Genomic DNA, 22,202 nt, shown 5'->3' with positions numbered 1-22,202 from the left:
CCAATATTTGGCTTACATAGTCTTGAATATATCTGATGGTTTGAAATCACTAGCGTATGATGCACATATCTGACATTTCTCAAAATGTTCAAATGAGATGGCACATCGACATCAAACCTTATTGGGGATGCAGCATGATGTTTTGCATTTGTTGTTGTTTAGTAGGTTAGAGGGTTGTACTTATTTTGAACATATAACTATTATGTTGGGAATATTTACATACTTCAACCATATTTAGTCGAAGTCAAAACTTAGCTACTAATAATTTTCCAAAAGTTTATTTAGATTATCCATATGGCTTGAACGTCGTATAATCCAGCCAGGATTTCAAACTAGTGTTCCTATAAATCTAAAAATTTATCTATATGTATATTTTTAAAGCAATTTCATGCTCATACAATTTTCATAGACAATGCTATTTCCAGACAACGATTACTAGATTGATATTTTAAAATTTACCAATTAGTAGTTACGTAGTATAAAATTTGGATCTGATTATTGATTTTTTTCTGTTTTTTTTTTTTTTTGGAAACTTGAGTTTTTAGCGTTTGTTTTATTTAATAATCAACAAAACCAATTGACAAGAAAAAAATCAACAAAACCAATTTTTAATAAGTTTTGAAAAAGCAACGGTGAATCAATGGCACAATAATTTTAGAAAAGTTGAAAACACCAAACCGTAGAACCATTTTTCCTAGAAATATATTAAGTGATAATTTACATAATGTAGTACACTCAATCAGAAGACAACTCTTTAGTTTGGACACGCTAACATATTTCTAGTTACACAAATTTCAGAAACAAATATTGTTCTAACACATACATGTGTTCCAACGAGTAAAAATCAAAGCTAATTAAACAAAACGGTTTTCTCTTGATATATTCGACTAAGTCTAACATTGCAAAAAAAAAAACTGTATTTAATATTTATTCATCTTTGTTAAATGTATCGCCTAAAGCTAAAATGAGTCATGTAGACAAACGTGAATACATATATATATATATATATATATAGAAAAATCTTCAATTAATTTCTCCAAAGATACCTTAAACTCCATGCTTTCACTTATCTAACCTTGCTAAACAATTTTGGTTAGATGAGCAGAGAAGACACCTTTGAAAAATTGTCGATATATATGTTTGGCCGGAAGTCCTCTTTTATTTCCATGGCTCTGTTTTCCGTAGCTTCCACTAGTGAAGTAGTGATATTCCAAATTTCCAATGAATGATTGTTATTACTCTTTTAAAAAGCTAGTTTTAAGTTACGTTCAAAAAAAAAAAAACTATACATTTAAGATTCTAGCAAAATTAAGACCTAAAACTCCAAAACCAAACAAAACTCACGACTTAACACTTACCAAAATAAGATATAAATTGTTATTGTTTCGGTGCAAAAATTAGTGAGTGATTTGTCAGATCTACCATTGTATATAGTACAACTTAAATGATAGTATGCAGAATGGAGAAAAAGAAGGATATGATTCATGCCAAAAAATTTTTTTTTACTAAATATGCAATTTTGTGAAACAATCGTGATTCACCTTTGATTAGTTTACGTTATAAATTTAGCTCGAAATTATTTTTTACGTTTAATGGTTCCGATATTCCATCCATTTTTTCTTTCACAATTTTACGGTTTCGTCGTTATGTAATATTGTCAATTGGAACAAAGACAAAAATAAGATTTTGAAAACGTGATATATGTGGTACATGCCGTTAACAACGTATAACGTATTACCTGTACATATATATTAAAATTAAAATTTTAAAATTACTAAGTGTATCAAAACCCTATTGTTGTATAATACTTGACACTTGGCAAGTGTATCAAAATCTAAAATCAAATTATAAGTTTCTAATAACCGGCACGAGTAGAATATCCATAAACGAGAGCAGAGCACTGGCTTTTTGTATATGTTTTGGGAATTCTTGTATAATTCTAGAGTCCCTTCGTTCATTGAAAGACCTTTTGGCTCCATATGTAGACACAATTGTTGATCATAAACAATATATATCTAAATTATATAAATCATGAATTTCATATTTTTATAATATAAAGAGTGGTTCCCGCAGATTTGGTACTGACAAACGCCAAGCAATAATAGAACCGATCAAAAGCCAAAAGATAAATACCAGATTTTTTTTTAAATGTACCTAGTTGAAATCAAATGCCGAACCATAGAAATAAGACAGAACCACTAGGTTACAAAAGAAAAAATTGGTTAATGCAAAAGTTCATATAGTTTTAAATGTGAGTAGTGATCGCTAAATGGTATTTAGTTCTAAATACAATAAAACTTTAAACACCAGTGGCTGCCGTAATAGATTAGTGGGACTAATCAATTCAAGACATTAAATAAAGTAACAATGACCATAATTTATACTATAACTATGAGTTGGATCTAGTTGAATTATTGACATGTTCTACTTTTTAACTTTTATATATTGCTGCTGAATTTTTCTGTATCTTATAAATTAGATTCGTACGAAGCCATGACTATCTCTTACGAATTGATTAATTAATTATTCTTGAGAAAAAGAATTCCCCCATTGGGTATAGCACGAAATAAGATTCAACTTACACATTTAAGAACTATATGTTTACAAATAAAATAAAACGATAACAATTTTATAATTTCGTGACAGAGTAATATCCAAAGTAGTCTTAACGATAAGTAGCAATCCGTTAATCGAGGCCGCTTAGTTAATTATTTCTAAGACAACTCAGCTTAAGACTAGATTAAGCACAAAATGATGTATTAGTAGTAACAAATTGTTATTATTCTAATAACCATTTGTCATTTGTCAATATCAGTTCCCCACTCACCGTTGACCTTTCTCCCATCATCTCCGAAAGAAAACAATAATTTAACATTTGAATATAACTAGTGTCCATATTTGACAATCTCCACATTATTTGATTAATCAGTTGGGATTTATAGATAAATGCCGAGTTTGGATGAGTAAACGAGTAAGTAAAACAAAGCTGCTCCTGCTTGGACATATATTATTTGTTTAAACGAAGAAATAACACATTCTTACCTTTTTGGAATCACACGATCGAAGTCAACTACAACAACGAAAATATCACGAAACAAATGTACGAAGTTATATTCCATTCATGTTTCATTGTTCCACCGTTATACTACTCACCGATCGTATTATATAACTCTTGATTGTTTCGTTAAGCTGTACTATAATAATTAGTAAAAGCCATTTTGTTGTTATTAATTAGATTAACTGAAAAAGTAAGCGTATAATAAATGTGATAATTATGTAGAAATAGCAAGGAAACAAATGGATTTGACTTGTGGATTTTGATTTGCTAGTGGATGCACAATGTGGACTGAATTTATTGTGACTCCGAGGAGTACTCACTCAGTGGCACCTGCCTCCTTAGTGCCGTCACAATATCTCAATCCCAAAAAGTATTCCAGACAAATGTTTGTTTTAGTATTTTACATTTGTTTCATGCGTCAAGAAAATATAATTTAACGAACCCAAAATAAAAATTGTTACTTTGATCAAAATGAGTTATTTCTTATGATAATGTGATAAGTTTTAATTTTCTGTAACAGAATGTGACTTTTCCGGTATTAAAAGATGACTTAAACGAATACTTCAATAGTTACACGAGTATTAATTAAAATATAAAATTTGTTAATAGTGACAGTTTCAACATTTTTTGTGAATATCTTGTTCAGTTCAAAATTCATATATATTAAATAAATTCCTAAATACTGCCAAAATGATCAGGACCAAGCAAACAACTGGCTGCTGACACAAGCTTAAGTGTGACTTGTGATTGTAATGAATTTAAAGCTCATGATCCGTACCCTAACATTAGTTATTTACTTTAGTGCTTTTTCGGCACTTTTAATGGTAGTTCTGAAAAAACATAAAGATAAATCTTGATTACTAGCTACGTTGCTTAGTATAATGAGGTTAATCTTGATTACTACTTTTAGATCCGAACTAAGCGGTCTCACCACAATCTATATATGTACTAGTTTATATATCATTTGGTTTTAGTAGTACGTTAGTCTATCCATTACAAATATCACCTATGAGAATATTCATTTGATTCCTTCTACTTTCGTAAATGCACGACACTACGCACGCATAAATAAATAAATATATATATATATATATATATATATATGAAAGACATATACAATCATATTTTAATTACCACCCCACTTCCAAATGAAATTACGAGATTGACAATATTGTAAATGTTATTTTGTTTTAAGTTTATTCGACCTAATATTAATAGTAACTCTTAAAAGAGTTTGGTCCGATGTATCTTGTCAACATTTCTCCTTTCTTTCTTTTTTCTTCTTGAAAGTGAATCTCATGCCAATGGAACAATAATTTGAAACGTCACAAAATAAAATATTAGTTTTATAACTCTTATCCAAGATAAAGACAAAGCATTTTTTTGCCCAATAAAACATTTAAATACTAACCAAGTTGTTGGATCGTTTTCATGAGAATTAAATAAATCCGCGAAGAAAGGAGAAAAAAAAGATACCCACCAAAAAGCCCTCAAACGGGTTACGGAGGTGGGTGGCGTCATTCCACCTCATGTATGTGACATACGCAAAGCTTTGCTAAGCCAATGGGTGAATAGATAAGTTCATCACTTTCCCATTATAACCTCAAAACCATGATAAAGTTCACAAGTGAGTTTGATTACTTTCCTATTATAACCTTCATGTTCATTATAATGCGTAACCATCTCTCTTTCTCATCTCTCTCTTTCCTAGGCATCTTCCTTTGATTTTTTTCTCTCTCTCTCTTGAACTCAGAAAAAATCTTATTTCTTCTCTCCACTATATTACAACATTTCTTCATTCTCAAATCATCAAACCAAAAAAAAAAAAAAAAAAGTTACAATATATTGTGTAACAAAAGACAAAAATAAATGGATTCGAATAGTAACAATACGAAATCCATAAAGAGAAAAGTTGTAGACCAACTTGTCGAAGGCTATGAATTCGCTACTCAGCTTCAGCTTCTCCTCTCTCATCAACACTCTAACCACCTCATCGATCAGACCCGTCTCGTTTCCGGCTCGGGTTCACTGGATCCCGTTGATGAGCTTCTTGCTAAGATCTTGGGTTCTTTCCATAAAACCATATCGGTTCTTGATACTTTCGATCCCGTTGCCGTCTCTGTGCCCATCGCCGTCGAGGGTTCATGGAATGCTTCTTGCGGCGATGATTCGGCCGCTCCGGCGAGTTGCAACGGCGGAGATTCCGGTGATAGTAAAAAGAAGAGATTAGGGGTTGGTAAGGGTAAAAGAGGATGCTATACGAGAAAGTAAGTGAAAAACAAATTCAAATATCGATTTATTATTTTAAAATTTTTATTCGTGTGATTAATGATTTAATCTCCTTTTTATGTGAATTGTTTTTAAAAACTTTTTTCACTTCAATTTGCCATTCTATACTACGGATTCCATCATATATAATCTGTGGTAGTGCCCCATATTGAAATGATTTATCGTAAAGGTTAAATGATAATTACGATATATGAATATGTATAATATCCGAATATATATATATATATATATGATATGAAATTGAAAACATATAATGGCAGTGATAGAGAATCGTATGAATATGATTGATTGATTGGATAGGGCCAATAAGTGCTGTTTCATACGATTTACCGTGCATTTGTTTTTACATGAACACAAGATCCAAAATTGGTTTAAGCCATTAATTAACAAATTTTTATGGTTTATGATTTGCAGGAAGAGATCGCATACAAGGGTCGTGGAAGCTAGAAGTTTTGAAGACATATACGCTTGGAGGAAATATGGACAAAAGGAGATTCTTAATACCACATTCCCTAGGTCCTTACTCCATTTATGCCTAGCTACTACATGTGTCTTTATATACGCACAATACATACATAATACATATAAAATGGTCATATCATTTTTTAACCAGGGATGTCAAGTCGAATCATATCTTAAATTTCGGACTTCAAGTCACTATGTGAATTTTGTAGTGGCCTAAATCGTTTATTCTTTTTTTTTTGTTAATGTTTTGCAGAAGCTATTTTAGATGCACGCACAAGCCAACGCAAGGATGTAAAGCAACAAAGCTTGTTCAGAAACTGGAGCAAGATCCGGAGATGTTCCAAATCACATATATTGGCTACCATACGTGCACTGCCAACGACCAAACACAAGCCAAGGTGGAGCCTATTGATAGCGAAATCATGATGGATTCGGACAAAACAGTGGCTGCAACTACAGCTCAGAACCATGTCAATGCTAAGATACAAGAGCAAGACAACAACATCAGTAGTGTGACAGTGGTAAGCACAGTGAAGGAGGAAGAAAAAAACAATGGTGATCTTTCTAAAGAGTATTGTGAAGGTTCTTCTACGGATGGGAATTTGTCATTGGCTTGGCAAGATATGATGATGTTTGATGATCATCAAAACCAATACTATTGTGGTGAAATCAGTACTACTACTTCTCATCATTTTGGTTTCATCGACAACGATCAGTTTTCCTCCTTTTTCGATTCATATTGTGCATAGTGATGAAGCAGATCATCAGGCTTTGTTATATTTGTCTCCTTCTCTTGGAGTATGTTTAGTGAATTAATCTAGTATTGTTGTTGGTATGTTTGACAAAACACCATATATACATCTCTATTCATTTTTTGGACTGACACAATATACATTTTGTATGTGGTGTTCTTCATTATTTTTGTTTCACATGTACAAGTTCATTTTAGATAAGTCATTAGGTTGACAATAAAGATGAAATAGATTACCAATATATCATATATCCAAGCCAAACTCCCATAGAACAACAATTCATTTAAATAATTAATGTAGCCTATTTGATTGTAAGTGCATTTAATGTTGGTTTCAATAATTTTAGTCCATAAATATGATATATGAATGTGATTTCCTAAGGAGTGTAAAGAGAGACTTATCCATTCAAATTGCGGCTGTGAAATGTTTGGTTCTAAAAAGGCAGTAATTGGGACAAATGCATCTTGGTACTGGCGTGCTTGTCTTTTTGTTGTTGCCTTTACATAAGGATCGCCGTGTACACTAGGGCAATTATTAATGCTAATTACCAAAATAAAACAACATTACCAAAGCCATAATCTGTTGGGTACGTACATGTACCTCCATGTCCGAATTTCCTGAAACTCTACAAAAGTTTGACAAAATCATATGTAACTCCATGCAACCTTTTTAATCATCTCCAAGACTCCAATACAATAGATTTCTATATATTAAGTTTTATTTTCATATATGTAGGACAAAACTTCGTTCACTTTTATGAATTCAAAATATTATAAAGTTTATTGCAAGATATGATGATTTTTCTTAGTTATTTGAAAAACCTAAATACTAAACTAATTTATTCGACCCCTCGTACATCTTTTACATATGTCACAATTTACAGTTATAAAAATAATTGAGAATAAGTGTCGTCTCCGTCGACGTAACAAACACACATGATGAACAAAGGCCCATACATGAGAGTAGTAGTGTTGTCGGTGAAAGGCCAATCACTTCCACTCGAGTGGCTGATATAGACACTGAAGACTCCTTTTTCAATTATTTTGGATTTTCAGATTTTTTTTATTATATAAAAAAAAAGATAACAAAAAAAGAAAGAAACACCAAGAAATTCGTGACAATTTGTGAGATACTGACAAAAAAAACAATTTCCCCCAAAAATGATTAATTTTTAAACACAACCATCGTAATTGCTTTATAAATACGTAAATAAAGTGCTGAAGTGCTCCTCTTTGTATATATTTCTATATATTCACATACCTTGATATTAAATAAAGTGTACACAACACAATGGGAAGTTCCAATTATACCACTTATATGTTTTATTTGAGATCCAGTAAATCACCTTTACGCTAAACTTGAAATAAGTCTAAACTTGAAATAAGTTTATAAAAAAAGAAGTTGAAATTAAATTAATCTGTTGTTTTTTTTTGGAATATTTACGAAGTGACCATTTTTTTTAAAGATCTTTTATATATGTTGTCGGCTGGTCTAATTTTATTAGTTTATTTAGGTTCTTCTTCGATTTTTTTAAGTCTATATATTTTCTGCATGAAGTTAGTTGTAATTTGTAAACAAGCAAATGAAGATGAAAATTATTAAAATACATAGTTGAACTTGAAACAGCCCATTTAGTAACAAAATACTATTTCCTTATCAAAAAAAAAAAAAAAAAAAAACCAAACTATCCTAAAAGGACTGAATCCCATTAGATCATCACTTGTAATGTGCAAAATTTTAATACAAATAATAATAAATTAAATGAAACCATGACTTTTTCTTTTGGTTAACTAAAACATGCCCTTTCTATTTAGATGAAACCTATTGGTGGCCGTCGCCGTCGTCTAGCCGCCGGAAACGATGAGGTAGATCGTTGAAAGGATATATGAAATCCATGTTGGCTCCGATCCCGCTGCTACCAAACATAGCGTCGGTCACGTCGCGTATAGGGGAACCATAGTCGATGTAATGACCCATGGCGGTAGTGGCGGTGACGGTGGCAGATGAGGTAGGAGCGGTTGAATAAATATGGCAAGTGTGCGAGCCACGGTATGTGATTCGGAAGGTGAAGGGATCGTCGTTAAGGCGTTGGACTTGTTTCTTGGCCGGGCAATTGTATAACTTTTGATGGGTGCACCTATAGTACGCCCTGCAAAATTAATTACTTAATTATTTTTTAGCAGAGTTAGGACATAAATACTCGTCCATAGTTCCATGGACCATCCATGTGATAAGCAAGCAAGTAGTTATTAATTGACAAGGACTAAATGCAATAATATTGATTCATTCTATTTGATAACGAAATCTGAGAAATTAGATATGCTTATAAAGTTATAACAATGAAGTTTCAACTTTCAGCCGGATTTTAATAATATATAGTACTGTGTATGGTCATTGTGATAAGTAATAAACATGGTGATTAAGAATCAAAAGAGACTGATTACAACATTTGATGTGATGTAAAATGTGTGTATATATCTCGGTTAGTTAACTAACTAAAGTAACCCTTTATTTTTCATTCATTAATCACTTTTTTGAAAAAATATATTCATTTATCTAGAATCTTTGACTATTGGACGATAAGTAATTGAACGTGGATAATATTATAAATCAATAAATAGTAATATAAGTGATTAGTAAAGTTAATTACCTAGGAAACCTAGAACCAAGAATTTCCTTTTGGCCATATTTACGCCAAGTATGGTTATCGTCAGGTGGCATATCTGTGTTCCCTGTTCTTAGCGCTGCCACCAACACCGTTTGTTCTTCTCCTTCGTCCTTCCTAAATAACGTACTCATTTTAACCTACGTTAGTACATACTTACGTACTGCATATTTCATTATCATTAGTTAATTTGTAAAGAGAATTTGTTCCAAAAAAAAAAAAAAAATTGCAAAGAGAAAAAGTCATATAAATAACTTTGAAAGTTTACACGTGAAGTGGACTTGAGATGGTTTTCCACTTTTAGTCACATTGTAACTGGTTCAACCCACCTCTCCCCTTTATGGAGTTAACATTTTAAAATGTAGACGAAAAGGAAAAAGACTTTGAATTGAAAGTGGAATCATCAATATCATCGATCTATCAAGACTCTAGCCTAGTCAATTCTTTTTTAAAAATAAATATTTAGATATTTAATTATGTTCTGATTTGGTTATGTTATCATTTCAGAAAATCTTTCAAAATCTTATATTTTTGTAAATGATTACGATATACATGATGCACGTAATGTTAAAAATATATCTAAAAAAAAAAATTATAGTAAATATGTAAGACATAGTTATAAACATATCGTAATAATTAATTGCAGAATTTGTGTTTAGCTCAAAATCTCAAATAATATTTATATTTAGCTATCCCCGTTCATTCATTAATAATTTCGTTAACGTTGCCAATTTGTTCAGCGCATTATGCATATCACAATTTATACTTGTTAATTAATTACTACCAAATAAAATAATACTTAATTGTATATTTACCTTCTCCGCTGCCTTGGCGTGGAGGAACCGCTAGCACCGGAACCTTCCGTAAAATTCCTTCCTCCGCCACCATCAACGGCCATGAGCTGCGTCTGAAACATGGCCTCGGCTCCCTGAGATGACGTTGAGCCGCCACACCTTAACCAATACTCTTGCATCGTCAGACCTGGTTCCATCTGCACTAACATCTGGTTTGAAACGGACACAACCACCGGTTTGGTTTGGTTTAACGCAGTTTCGGAGTTCCTGATCTCTAGAAACATCTTCAGCCGCTCGTTAGCATCATCGAATGTCTTCGCGATCTCGTCGAGAGAGGTCGATAGAGATTCCGGTGGCTTATCCGGTAAACTTGACTCGAGCAATTTAACTAATTTCATTCCGTGGAAGATCATTGACATTACCTCTTCCATTTGTAACTTAATTGTTTTCTTTGGACGAGTATATATGTTTATTTTTAAATTTATGCACACATACATACATTTATAGACACGAAGAGATACGTGTACTTGACGGTTAATGTTGCTTCCCAACAGTTAGCTTCGATGTTGGTTCCAACTCTATATATAAATTTTGAATATGCGCGGATTATTCAAAGGTTGTATAATCTTTTTCTTAAAGCGACATAATTACCATTTCCTATACTCTTTTTTTTTTTGTGTGGGGGGGGGTTAATTAGCTAAATTTGGAATTTTCTTAACCGGCGGGAGGTAAAGTATGTCCAAGAATCAAGATAAAGCTTTTAGGCTATTTCACATTGGGGAACAACAAATATTTTTCTCAACTAATGCTACAAATATTTGTTTTGCAAAATGAAAATTATACCAACCAAAGGTTCTAACTATAGTGATTAACCCATATTGACCCGGTCGGGTGGGTTCGTCTTTTTGTTAACACGGCAGAGGAACTGGTAATAACATTGACTAAGTCATGGTCTTCAATGATTTAAGACAAATTTTATAATAGTTTATTTCTTTTCTTTCAAATTTCAACATTACAAGATTTTCTTAGAAGTCTAGACGAAGACTTAAGATTTTCAATGCTGAAAGCCTGAAACTGTTGAACTTTTTTTCTTGACGTTGAGTCGTGGAGACACATAATTTAAGAAATTTCTAATGCTTTGAAGCAAGTTTGGTAAGTAATTTCTTGACAAAATCTTAATAGAAATTTCTTTGGATCCGAATTATGTCTTTTAGTCTATGATAAGCCCCTTACAAACAGTAAAAATGTGATTAAACATTATTACTACTACGTCTACGTAACACATACATATCGTTGTTGTATAATTTGCATGAGAAAACCATTGGGCAAGAATAGAAGCCCACAAACTATGAATTCGGCCCACAATATAAACGTCAACAGATCCAAACTTCACGACGTCTTCTTATAAGCAAATAACAGCACGAATTGTAAAAGCAAAATACAAAAACGGCGACAGAGTTAGTACGTTCAGGTCGATCATAATAATAATTCCGACGAATTAAAAAGCCCAAAAAAAAAAAAAAAAAAGACAAATCTACGAAATTCTCATCTTCCCGGAGATGCAGATTGAGGAAGAAGAAGAAGAAGAATCATAAGAACAGAAAGCTTTTCAATTATTCCGTTTTGCTCCACCTTCGTTCTTCTGATCACGCATATATCCGTTTGAAAACGACAAACGTTGTTCAATTGCTGGATTGAGAAAGTGGAATCATGTTTAAGTTCTTAAAGGGAGTGGTGGCTGGATCTGGTACGGGACTCAAGGATCTGCCTTACAACATCGGTGATCCTTATCCTTCTGCTTGGGGTTCATGGAGTCACTTTCGTGGTACCTCCAAGGTTGCTTCTCTAATCTCACTTCTCTCTGTGTACGTGCGGATGTTTGTAATTCTGCATAACATGTTACGAATCTGCCTCTAAGGCGACGGATTAGTTGTATGAATTTGAATTTAGGTGCTGTCAAGTGTTGCTCTGATGTCAAACGAGAGGCATAGTTTTTTTTTGTATCTCCCCTGCAGTAGATTGATTTTTCTATGTAGCGTTATGCTTAGTAGCTGTAGTTTGAGAAGTACCATTCAATATTGTTCTTGGTTCTTATCTGTTTGTGAGTACACTGAGTTTTGAGATTTGCATTCATAATAGTAACCTTATGTGAATTTGGCTCGTTTGATGATTTTTACGGCTTTGTTTGGTCAAGTCTCTCAGGCTCTCTATACAATCTCATATTCTGTACTTTTGGTTTCTTTAGGATGATGGGTCTCCAGTTTCAATATTTGCTCTTTCTGGGAACAATGCTCAAGATGGTCATTTGGCTGCTGGAAGAAATGGTGTCAAGCGCCTTCGTACTGTAAGTTCTTATAAATTAAGAACATGTTTAGCACTAAGAACTCTAACTCTCACGTACTAGGAACTTAACTTCATCAAACTAGTGATTTACGGGTACCTTTTACTTGTCTCTAATCGAAGTATGAAGTCACAGTGATATATATAATCAGTTTTTTATACCTCGTTAAGAATTCCCCTGTTGAAGTGACACCTGCACAAATCTAATTTTGTCACATCTTGACGAGCAATTTTTACATAAATATAAATGTGCTCAATTGATTCATAGGTGGATTTCTTTCACCTTTTGTTGCTGTCATTGACATCTTTCTGTCAATTTATCATCTACCATTTCGTTTTGCAGGTGAGGCATCCAAATATACTTTCGTTTCTCCACAGCACTGAGGTCGAAACTCATGATGGTTCTACTTCCAAGGTTACGATCTATATAGTCACAGAGCCTGTTATGCCATTGTCAGATAAGATAAAGGAGCTAGGCTTGAAAGCTACCCAGAGGTATGAACTCTTCGTATGAACATTTAGGCAGAAAAGACATAAGATGCTCAGTGGCAAAGCCATTATCATGTTTAACATGGTAAATTTGATCAGCTATCGTTTGTTTTAACCATGAAAATTTCCTTTTAGGGATGAGTACTTTGCACTGGGGCTACACCAGATAGGTAAAGCTGTGAGCTTTCTGAACAATGACTGCAAACTTGTAAGTATTTGCATACAACACCATATTTCAGCTATAAGAAAAGATAACCGGTGGCTACTAGATTTTCTTGTCAGTTAGATTTCGTTTTAACTTTGTGATGGAATACATTGAATCCTCACATCGTATATTTTAGTGAAAACTCTTTTAAGTTTTACTGTCTCAACAGGTGCATGGAAATGTCTGTCTGGCGAGTGTTGTTGTTACACCTACTTTGGATTGGAAACTCCATGCTTTTGATGTTCTATCAGAGTTTGATGGGAGCAATGAGTCTGCAAGTGGACCTATGCTGGTACTCATCATTGACGATTGTAGTTCATTTGGGTGTTATGCTTTGTTAATCTTGTCAATTTTAAAGCCATTTCTTTCATTTTTCTTTTCCCTCCCTCGATATCTTAGATCCCAAACCTGCCGTCATATCTGTCTTTAACACTATTTAATTACACCCTTGATATAACGTACATAGTATCATAGACCTTGTTCATGTGACCAGGGTGAGAATACTCTGTCAGTGTTAGTGATTTCCATCTTTTCTACCTTATTTGTCTTGTTTCAGCCATTTGAATGGCTAGTGGGAACACAGTACAAGCCAATGGAAATGGTCAAGTCTGATTGGGTTGCTATTAGGAAATCTCCACCTTGGGCCATCGATTCGTGGGGACTAGGTAACCCTCTACAGTAGTTTTGAATTTTTTGGCTTGCTAATTTGTCAATGGAGATTATACGTCCCTCAACCCTTTGTCCACTTGAGTGCAATTTTTTCATTGAAGCCCTTTACTTCATTTTTTAAGGTTGTCTTATTTACGAACTCTTCTCGGGCTCCAAGCTGGGGAAAACAGAGGAGCTGCGTAATACTGTCGGCATTCCTAAGGTTTTGTTTTCATCCCTTTTCTTTTTTTTTTCCTTGAGTAATATGTTATGTTCCTCAATATCGGTTTGTGTATACATATGGATTCTTCTTTGCTTTTCATATGTAAGGATTAAGTTCCATGTATTTTTTATAACTTAATCTCCAATGTATTTGGAGCTTATACTGGCGATGTGATTTTTAGTCAATAGGCTTTGTATGTTTCCCCAAAGTTTTGATGTGTTGCTTTTATCTTGTATGACTTTGATTTCTGAGAGCTGGTTTTCATTTCAGTTGAATGTTTCTTTTCTCACAGTCTCTGCTTCCAGATTATCAACGACTCCTAAGTTCCATGCCTTCTCGCAGATTAAACACCTCGAAACTTCTAGAAAATGGCGGTAATTTCCTGTCTGGTTTTTGTACCTTAAGTAGTTCATTGTTTTCTATTCTGTATTTTTGTTTTTGGCCTTCCGTATGGCTTTCTTCATATAATGTTGTACTATCTCTCATAGTTATTTTTGACCATCCCTTATCTCTTGAATCTTATTTCTGACATATTTGAATTGGCAGAGTATTTCCAAAATAAGCTGGTGGACACCATACATTTTATGGATATTCTTAACTTGAAAGACAGCGTCGAAAAAGATACTTTCTTCCGCAAACTCCCAAATGTTGCTGAACAGCTTCCTCGGGAGATCGTGCTTAAGAAGGTGTGAATCTAAATTTTATTGGGTAGTAAGACAACCATTTTCCTTTTGAGTTTAAGGTTTTGTGTTTTGCTGTTTGACTTAACCTTCTGGTTGATGCAGCTTCTTCCTTTATTAGCTTCTTCCCTTGAATTTGGTTCAGCTGCTGCTCCCGCATTAACTGCCTTACTTAAGATGGGTTCATGGTTATCAACTGAAGATTTCAGTGTGAAGGTTGTTCAATCAGGCTATATTTATGCTAAAACGCTCCAATTACTCCATTGCTGTATTTGTAGCTTTCAGTTATATTCTAAATGTAATCCATATATGATTTAGGTACTACCAACAATAGTCAAGCTTTTTGCTTCCAATGATCGAGCTATTAGAGTTTCTCTTTTGCAACATGTTGATCAATTTGGAGAATCAATGTCCTCGCAAATAGTCGATGAACAAGTAAGATCAGTTCCTCTTCTGTGTCCTGAAAGGTGTTCAACTGTGGATGTCTGGCGATACTGCCGTCTAGTTGCATTCTTTTATCATTAACAATGGGCTGCATTTTTACTAGGTATACCCTCATGTTGCTACTGGATTTGCGGATACATCTGCTTTTCTCCGAGAGCTGACTCTTAAATCGATGCTCGTTTTAGCTCCAAAGGTACCTGCTCCTAACCCATTTAAGCTGCTTTATTAGTAAAGGTCGCTGACTGTTTCATCTCATTCAACGAAAATTTTACTGTCATTCACATTTTCTTTTGTCATAATTAAGTTGTTTTTGCATCTAATATAAATTTCTTGATTTTCGTTTGTGGTTTCAGCTTTCTCAGCGTACACTTTCAGGATCACTGTTGAAATACCTTTCCAAACTGCAGGTTTGCATCCATTAACCACATTAGCTGGACCATATATATATATATATTTTTTTCCTGTAAAATATTCCCGCCTTTCAGTACCTCTATTCATGGCAATCCTTTGATTCTAGAGGTCATGCATGCTGCAGACAATTACGTCTTTCACAGTATTAATGCTTTAAGTTTTATATCATCCTCTCAGGTGGATGAAGAGCCTGCAATCAGAACAAATACCACTATATTACTTGGGAATATTGCCACCTACCTAAATGAAGGGGTTAGTCTCTAGAAGCTTCGTTTTATTTTTCTTTTACAGTGAAGGGATTTCTTGTTACCTAATCATGAAACAATGATGCAGACAAGGAAAAGAGTTTTGATTAATGCTTTTACAGTGCGTGCACTGCGTGATACATTTCCACCCGCTCGAGGTGCAGGTATGTGAATGCCTGGTATAAGAGGACCTTACATAGTGTGTGGGATGTTTCGGTTGTATGAATCATTTCTTTATCAACTGGGTCTGGGATATTCCTGTTGTTATCCTCTTTCCTGGTGTCATCTTATATCTCACTGGATTTTACTTTACGCAGGGATTGTTGCATTATGTGCCACCAGTACTACTTATGACGACACTGAAATAGCAACTAGAATTCTTCCGAATATCGTTGTGCTAACTATTGATCAAGACAGGTTTCTTTAAATGCATGTCAATCCTTGTTTTGTCTAATAGCTTCTTTTCCGACAAAATATAAAGTATTTTCTCTTGTTTTCATAATAGTGATGTCCGATCAAAGGCATTTCAGGCTGTAGAACAATTTCTTCAGATACTGAAACAGAACTATGAGAAGGTAGGACTATTATGTCTACCTAATTCTTTTCTTAAGCTGTTTTTATATTTATATTCTTATGTATTAGAAGAGGATGGAAGATAACTGAATTTTTTTGGGGTGTTAATAGACAAACACTGGAGAGACGGGAGCCAGCGGAGGAGCTTCAGCTATACCTGAAACTGCTGGTCTGATTGGGTGAGTATAGTCAATTCAAATTATACTAACATTGGTGAAAGACTTATGTATATTAATTAGACTTATTTAATTACTTTTATAGATGGGCTATGAGTTCTTTGACTCTCAAGGGTAAGCCACTAGAACAAGCGCCTCTTGCTTCTTCTTCTTCAGCACCATCCCTAGCTGCTGCTGCCTCAAATGTTGCAACCACAGGTACACTTGAGATCACTTGCCATTAATTTTCTCTCAACCCTGATTGTAAAATTTGTTGAATTGTGCAACTGCTGAATGATACAAAAAGAAAAAAGATGTTGCTTTTTATGTCTTTGTAGCGTCTGTGCAGTTGCCAGTGCTTTCCTATAATTTCCCATTTTGTTTATTTCTTGAATTTTTTCCTCAGCAACGGAGGCGCCAAGTGTCAAAGCCAGTCATCATACACGTTCCAACTCGGACTTCACAGATCCACCCGCACCACCATCCCCAACATCAACAGATGGTTGGGGAGATGCCGAGAATGGCATTAGTGAAGGTCATGAGAGTGACAAAGACGGTTGGGATCTCGAACCGCTGGATGAACCAAAGCCTTCTCCAGCACTCGCAAACATTCAAGCAGCTCAAAAACGACCTGTGTCTCAGTCCTCTAGACCTACAGGTATTTACTTAGTTTTAGCTGAATCAGTTTGCCTCAACGCATTCTGTTAAACTTTCTAAAATTGATATGGTTGTGTGTTATTCCTCGCTCTTAATAGCTACAAGCTCAAGACCAAAGATAAGCGCGGTGAAAGCAGCAGCGAAAACAGAAGACGATGATTTGTGGGGATCTATAGCTGCTCCCCCACCTGCAACTACTTCAAGACCGTTGAACTTGAAAAAGACAGTACAGTCTGATGATGAAGACCCATGGGCTGCCATTGCTGCTCCACCACCAACCACCAGAGCGAAACCGTTATCTTCTGGTCGTGGCCGAGGAGCCAAACCTGCAGCTCCTAGACTAGGTGCCCAACGCATTAACCGAACCTCATCTGGAATGTGATGAACACTAGTGGAAGGAAGGAAGATAAACAGCATACAATGTACATTTTTTTGAAAGCATCTCCGGGTGACTCGAGAGTTCAAACCAAGCAACCAATGAATTATTTGATTTGTAATATCATTCATTTTAAACCCCAAGAGTGTCTGTATTTTATATTCTACACATACAAAAAGAGTGTTTCTTATGAGTTTCTGAGAAGTAGAAGTGATGTAAAAACACCATCAATTCGGAATGTTATCTCGTTCAAGTGAACTTGTCCTCATCTAACATATTACTCTTCAACGAATTCAACACGTTGAAGACCTCAGCATTTATTGGAGAAGATGAACCTCCTGAAAAGAAAACATAAGTACTATTGCTAACTTCAATCGAACTGCAACCAGGTTTTTTCTGCAAGCCTTTCTCCTTCATCTCACCCAACAACTTTGCTGCTTCGTCCTTCAATCCTGCTTCCATGTAAAGATTGATTAACTGAACATAGGTACTGCCTCTTTCCGGTTCCATTCTCAACAACTTCTCAGCAGACAATATCCCAAGTTCCACATTGTGATGAGTTCTTGAGGCAGATAAGAGACACTGCCATATGCTACTGTCTGGTTCAATAGGTATTCCTTTTATGAAACTGTAAGCTTCTTCTAGGCGACCCGCCCGCCCTAGAAGATCCACCATATTTGCATAATGTTCAATGTTTGGTTCGATTCCATAGTCATGTTTCATGATCTCAAAAATATTTTTGCCTTCCTGCACAAAACCGGAATGATTGCAGGCTGAAATCAGAGACAGGAATGTTACATCATTGGGAGATTCTCCTGCCTTCTTCATCTCGTCAAAAAGACTCAATGCTCTAAAACAATCTCCGTGGGATCCATATCCATATATCATTAGGTTCCAAGTGATCAGACTCTTATGGATCATCTTCTTGAAGATATACTCAGCATACTTCGAAAACCCGCACTTGATATACATATCAATCAAAGCGTTTTTCAGGTGAGAATCTGAAGGAATGTTGCGTCGTAATGTATAACCATGCAGACTTTTTCCACTAAGCAAGCTTGCAGTTGATGAGATTGCTACAAGGACACTTGTGACGGATACGGAATCTGGTAAGACACCTTGATTGAGCATCAGACTGAAAAGTTCTATCGATAGTTCTGGAAAGTTGTTTCGGCTGTAGCAAGATATCATTGAATTCCAGGCTACAATGTTATCCGGTCTCATGCTAGTAAAAACTTTGAGAGCCATTTCTGGTAAGCCACACTTAGAATACAGATCAATAAGGGAGCTGCCAACAAAAACATTCAGCACTCGACCAGTTTTAATCATGCCACCATGATACTGAAGGCCAAACCTGAGAGCCTCTAATCCGGCGCACGCGTTTATAACACTGGTCATAATATCAGAATCAGGTTTCAAATAATCATCTTCATCTTTCATGGACCCAAAAACATTCAGAGCCTCTCTGTATTTCCCATTCTTGCAAAGTCCTGAGATCAGGGAGCCCCATGCAACTATATCTTTTCCTTGCATTAATTTGAAGACTAAATAAGCATCAGTATCACATCCACATTTGGAATACAAAGTGAGCAGAGCACTCTCTATTGTAGGTGTACTTTGTATCGGTCTCTTAAACAGCTCTGTGTGGACTGATTTGCCATAGTCATACAATCCCAACATGCTGCAACATGATATAACATTCGACAAGGTAAAAGAATCAGGCAAGACACTTTTCTGCCTCATGAAACCGAACAACTCCAATGCAGCGTACCCATACACATTCTCTACATAAGCTGCAATCATCACGTTCCATATTTCAAGTCTTTTATCTATAACGCAACTGAAGACAGTTTCAGCCTCACCAACCATACCACATTTGGAATACATTGACAGTAGATAAGTAGAAACATACGGGTCATTTTCAAGTCCCATTTTCACAACGTCGCAATGGATCTGCCTACCAAAGCCAGAATTCTCACTTCGACTACACGCACCAAGAGCCCCAGTAAATGAAGTGGAAACAAGCTTGACACTGTTACTCTTTGCAAGCATATACAACTCCAAGCTAGACTCACAGATCCCACTACTACCAAACCCAGCAATCATCACATTCCACAGTACAACATTCGATTTATCCTCAATCTCCACAAAAACACGCCACGCATCTGTCGGTAAACCCAACTTGAAATACATATCAATCAAAGCAGTTTTCAAAAAACAATCACCATCTAACGAATTCCTCAACATATACCCATGAATCTGTTTCCCTTCTTCCCGCCTCAAGTTTCCTTCTTTACACAAAACACTCACAACAGTGGACAAAGAGAAAGCATCAGGTCTTACACCCAACACCAGCATTCGACTAAAACACTCAACCCCTTCCTTAAATTTTCGAAATTTGAGGTACCCATCAATCATAGAGTTCCAAACAGTGACATCCGAAGTAGAAACTCCACACTGAGACCAACCGTCGAACACTTGGACGGCATAATCTAAAAAACCACATTTCACATACATATTAACAAGCGAAGTTGCAATGAAAGGATTGTAACGCCAACCCAACACAGTGACCGAAGCATGAATTGTTTTGCCATAGCTGAGACTCGTAAGAAAAGAGCAAGCTTTGAGAAGAGAAGGGAATGTGAAAACAGAAGTCCACAAGGGAGAAGAGCCATCATGCTTAGTATACAAATGCAGAGCTTGTAGATACTCTCCTTTCTGAGTTAGAGCTCTGATTCCAGAACCAACCCAAGCCGGAGAAACATGAGAATCAGCTAAACAAGAAAGTCCCCGACGAACTTGAACGTCGTGAAGCTTGAAACGCATATCAGCATCGTCGTCGTTATGTCTCGTTAATAAAAGTTATATTCTTTAACAAAAACATATGTTCTAAAGTTTCCAACTTTTTTTGGATAACTTATGCAAATGAAACATGGTGGTGGCTACTACACAGATTTGATCAAGTTTATTACAAAATTAAAGAAAAGTTTACAATTTTGAATTAGCCGATCACGATGGAGACATTGTTGTTTAGGGTAAGTATTGGAACCATCTCAAGCAACTCTTTCATAACGCCATTTGCTTTATAATTAGTTTCCAAATATATGGCCATCTTCTTTAACGTCTTTGATGAGGTTTTAAGCACAAGTTCTATAAACGAAGCGTTTGCTCTCAAGTGGTCAAAGTGTTTGAAGTCTCTCGCTTCCGAGATCCAACATTGATCCGAATTCAAGCCATGAGAACGCAAGTTTTTGTCAATATAGATGCCCTGTGGATCAAATAGAAAAAAATTCCATTATCCAAAGAGTGTCACTAATCTCAAATTCTACAAACTCAATGTTGGGCAGCAGTTATATTGAATGAAAATATATACCGGTATGAAGCCATCATCCCTGGTGTGTGCCACCGTTAGCATCTTTAGTTCGGGAGAGTTTTGTAGCAACCTTACTATACCAGGAATTACATAGTGAGAGATCGGTGTCTCAAGCGTTATAGCTTTAGCCTTAATGAATTTTGGAAAAAGAACACCACGGAGCTCGGCAAGAGATAACATCTAACAAGCAAGAAACACAAACCAAATAGTTAATACCAAAGTACGTATCTCAAGACAAAAAAATAGGGCTGCCATGTCTTGGAGAGAGTGCACATAGACTTTACTTGAACACCCGAGAACATACCTTAAGATAGCTTTCCCCAAAAGTAAACTTCTCTACATTCCGACAGCACTTCTCTAGTATCTCTATCACCATGGTATGAAGCAAATCAGCGTTCAGTTTATCAAGTTGGGATTTATAGCTAATGTCTAGTTTAGCTTCGGTCAAAGACAAGACATCAACTAAATCACATAGTAACGGAGAGGTTCTCAATCTGAGGCAATGGATATGTGGTGCCACAATCTTCGTTGGCCCCGGAGTAGAACTGTCGTTATAAACTGCTAATGTTCGCAGACGCGGTGATCGGCTGAGATCAAGAACCTTCAATTCCTTGCAAAAATCCAACATTAAAGATCCGAGAATGGGACAACCAGATAGGATATTAGCAATGGATTCATCAGAGAGGTTGCAACGATTCAATGACAGCTTCTTTAGGGATTTCCACGACACAGAGCATTCGGGTATCATTTTAAAAGAATAGACTGAATTAATAGAGAGTTGCTTGACAGAGGAGTTGACGTAGAAGAACTCAGGGATGTTATACTTATAGCCATCCCGTTCTAAATACAGCAGCAGTTTCTCAACGTTTCTGGAAAAAGCGAACTTGATCCAACCGTCCATGTGAACAAGATCATCAACCTTGTTTAACAAGATACGGAAACTCATCATCTTAGGAGCTTTATAGCGAGCTAGGGTTTCGTTTATCGAATTAGCATCAGGTCTGTCGTCTTTATGGAAGTAGAGAGAAGGTGTACCGGACCATACATGCCTCCATCGTTTGGACAAGACGGAAGTCCTGATGGCAGATCTGGTCGGCATTAAGGAGAGGATATGTTGGAGGATCTCATCTAGCATAGAGCTGATTGAGTCTACTTTTACACCCTCACTCGAATCTCCTGACTCTTTGGTTTTGCAGAGGCTTCTTTCATCGGTGGTAGCAGTGGCATCGTCGTCACCGGCCGCCATCTCAAATTACAAAACGATGCCTGATGGCAAATTAGCAATAGATTTTCTTAGGGTTTTTGTAGTAAAAATAAAAACGTGAGACGTACTCTTTCTCTCATTAATCCTTAGTTGGCC

General features: G+C 35.5%; 5 protein-coding genes across 5 annotated transcripts; 2 read left to right on the top strand and 3 right to left on the bottom strand.

Moving 5' to 3' along the window:
- Positions 4,736–6,735, top strand: LOC104792939 (probable WRKY transcription factor 54). Its single transcript, XM_010519212.2, has 3 exons — positions 4,736–5,325; positions 5,762–5,863; positions 6,066–6,735. Exons 1-3 carry the CDS (start codon positions 4,928–4,930, stop codon positions 6,559–6,561), a joined length of 996 nt encoding a protein of 331 aa, XP_010517514.1. The 5' UTR covers positions 4,736–4,927; the 3' UTR covers positions 6,562–6,735.
- Positions 8,286–10,520, bottom strand: LOC104792938 (WRKY transcription factor 55-like). The gene is made up of 3 exons (XM_010519209.2): positions 10,045–10,520; positions 9,215–9,346; positions 8,286–8,713 (listed from the first exon to the last, which is right to left on the bottom strand). The coding sequence occupies exons 1-3, from the start codon at positions 10,518–10,520 to the stop codon at positions 8,386–8,388; spliced, it is 936 nt and encodes a 311-aa protein (XP_010517511.2). The 3' UTR covers positions 8,286–8,385.
- LOC104792937 (N-terminal kinase-like protein) lies at positions 11,497–17,707 on the top strand. Its single transcript, XM_010519208.1, has 21 exons — positions 11,497–11,859; positions 12,269–12,367; positions 12,707–12,858; positions 12,988–13,060; positions 13,227–13,349; positions 13,614–13,722; positions 13,849–13,928; positions 14,221–14,302; positions 14,475–14,614; positions 14,714–14,824; positions 14,927–15,043; positions 15,156–15,245; positions 15,406–15,459; positions 15,641–15,715; positions 15,797–15,872; positions 16,026–16,125; positions 16,214–16,283; positions 16,393–16,460; positions 16,543–16,655; positions 16,843–17,094; positions 17,192–17,707. Exons 1-21 carry the CDS (start codon positions 11,734–11,736, stop codon positions 17,473–17,475), a joined length of 2,394 nt encoding a protein of 797 aa, XP_010517510.1. The 5' UTR covers positions 11,497–11,733; the 3' UTR covers positions 17,476–17,707.
- LOC104699355 (pentatricopeptide repeat-containing protein At2g40720-like) lies at positions 17,702–20,395 on the bottom strand. The gene has a single exon (XM_010414673.2). It carries the CDS (start codon positions 20,293–20,295, stop codon positions 17,719–17,721), a length of 2,577 nt encoding a protein of 858 aa, XP_010412975.1. The 5' UTR covers positions 20,296–20,395; the 3' UTR covers positions 17,702–17,718.
- LOC104699354 (F-box/LRR-repeat protein At3g03360-like) lies at positions 20,471–22,088 on the bottom strand. The gene is made up of 3 exons (XM_010414672.1): positions 21,147–22,088; positions 20,843–21,022; positions 20,471–20,737 (listed from the first exon to the last, which is right to left on the bottom strand). Exons 1-3 carry the CDS (start codon positions 22,086–22,088, stop codon positions 20,471–20,473), a joined length of 1,389 nt encoding a protein of 462 aa, XP_010412974.1.

The sequence above is a fragment of the Camelina sativa genome, chromosome 6 (genome assembly GCF_000633955.1).
Source record: "Camelina sativa cultivar DH55 chromosome 6, Cs, whole genome shotgun sequence".
Taxonomy (NCBI): Eukaryota; Viridiplantae; Streptophyta; class Magnoliopsida; order Brassicales; family Brassicaceae; genus Camelina; species Camelina sativa.
The sequence above is the reverse complement of the archived record's forward strand: the minus strand, read 5'-3'. Positions and strand labels throughout refer to the sequence as shown.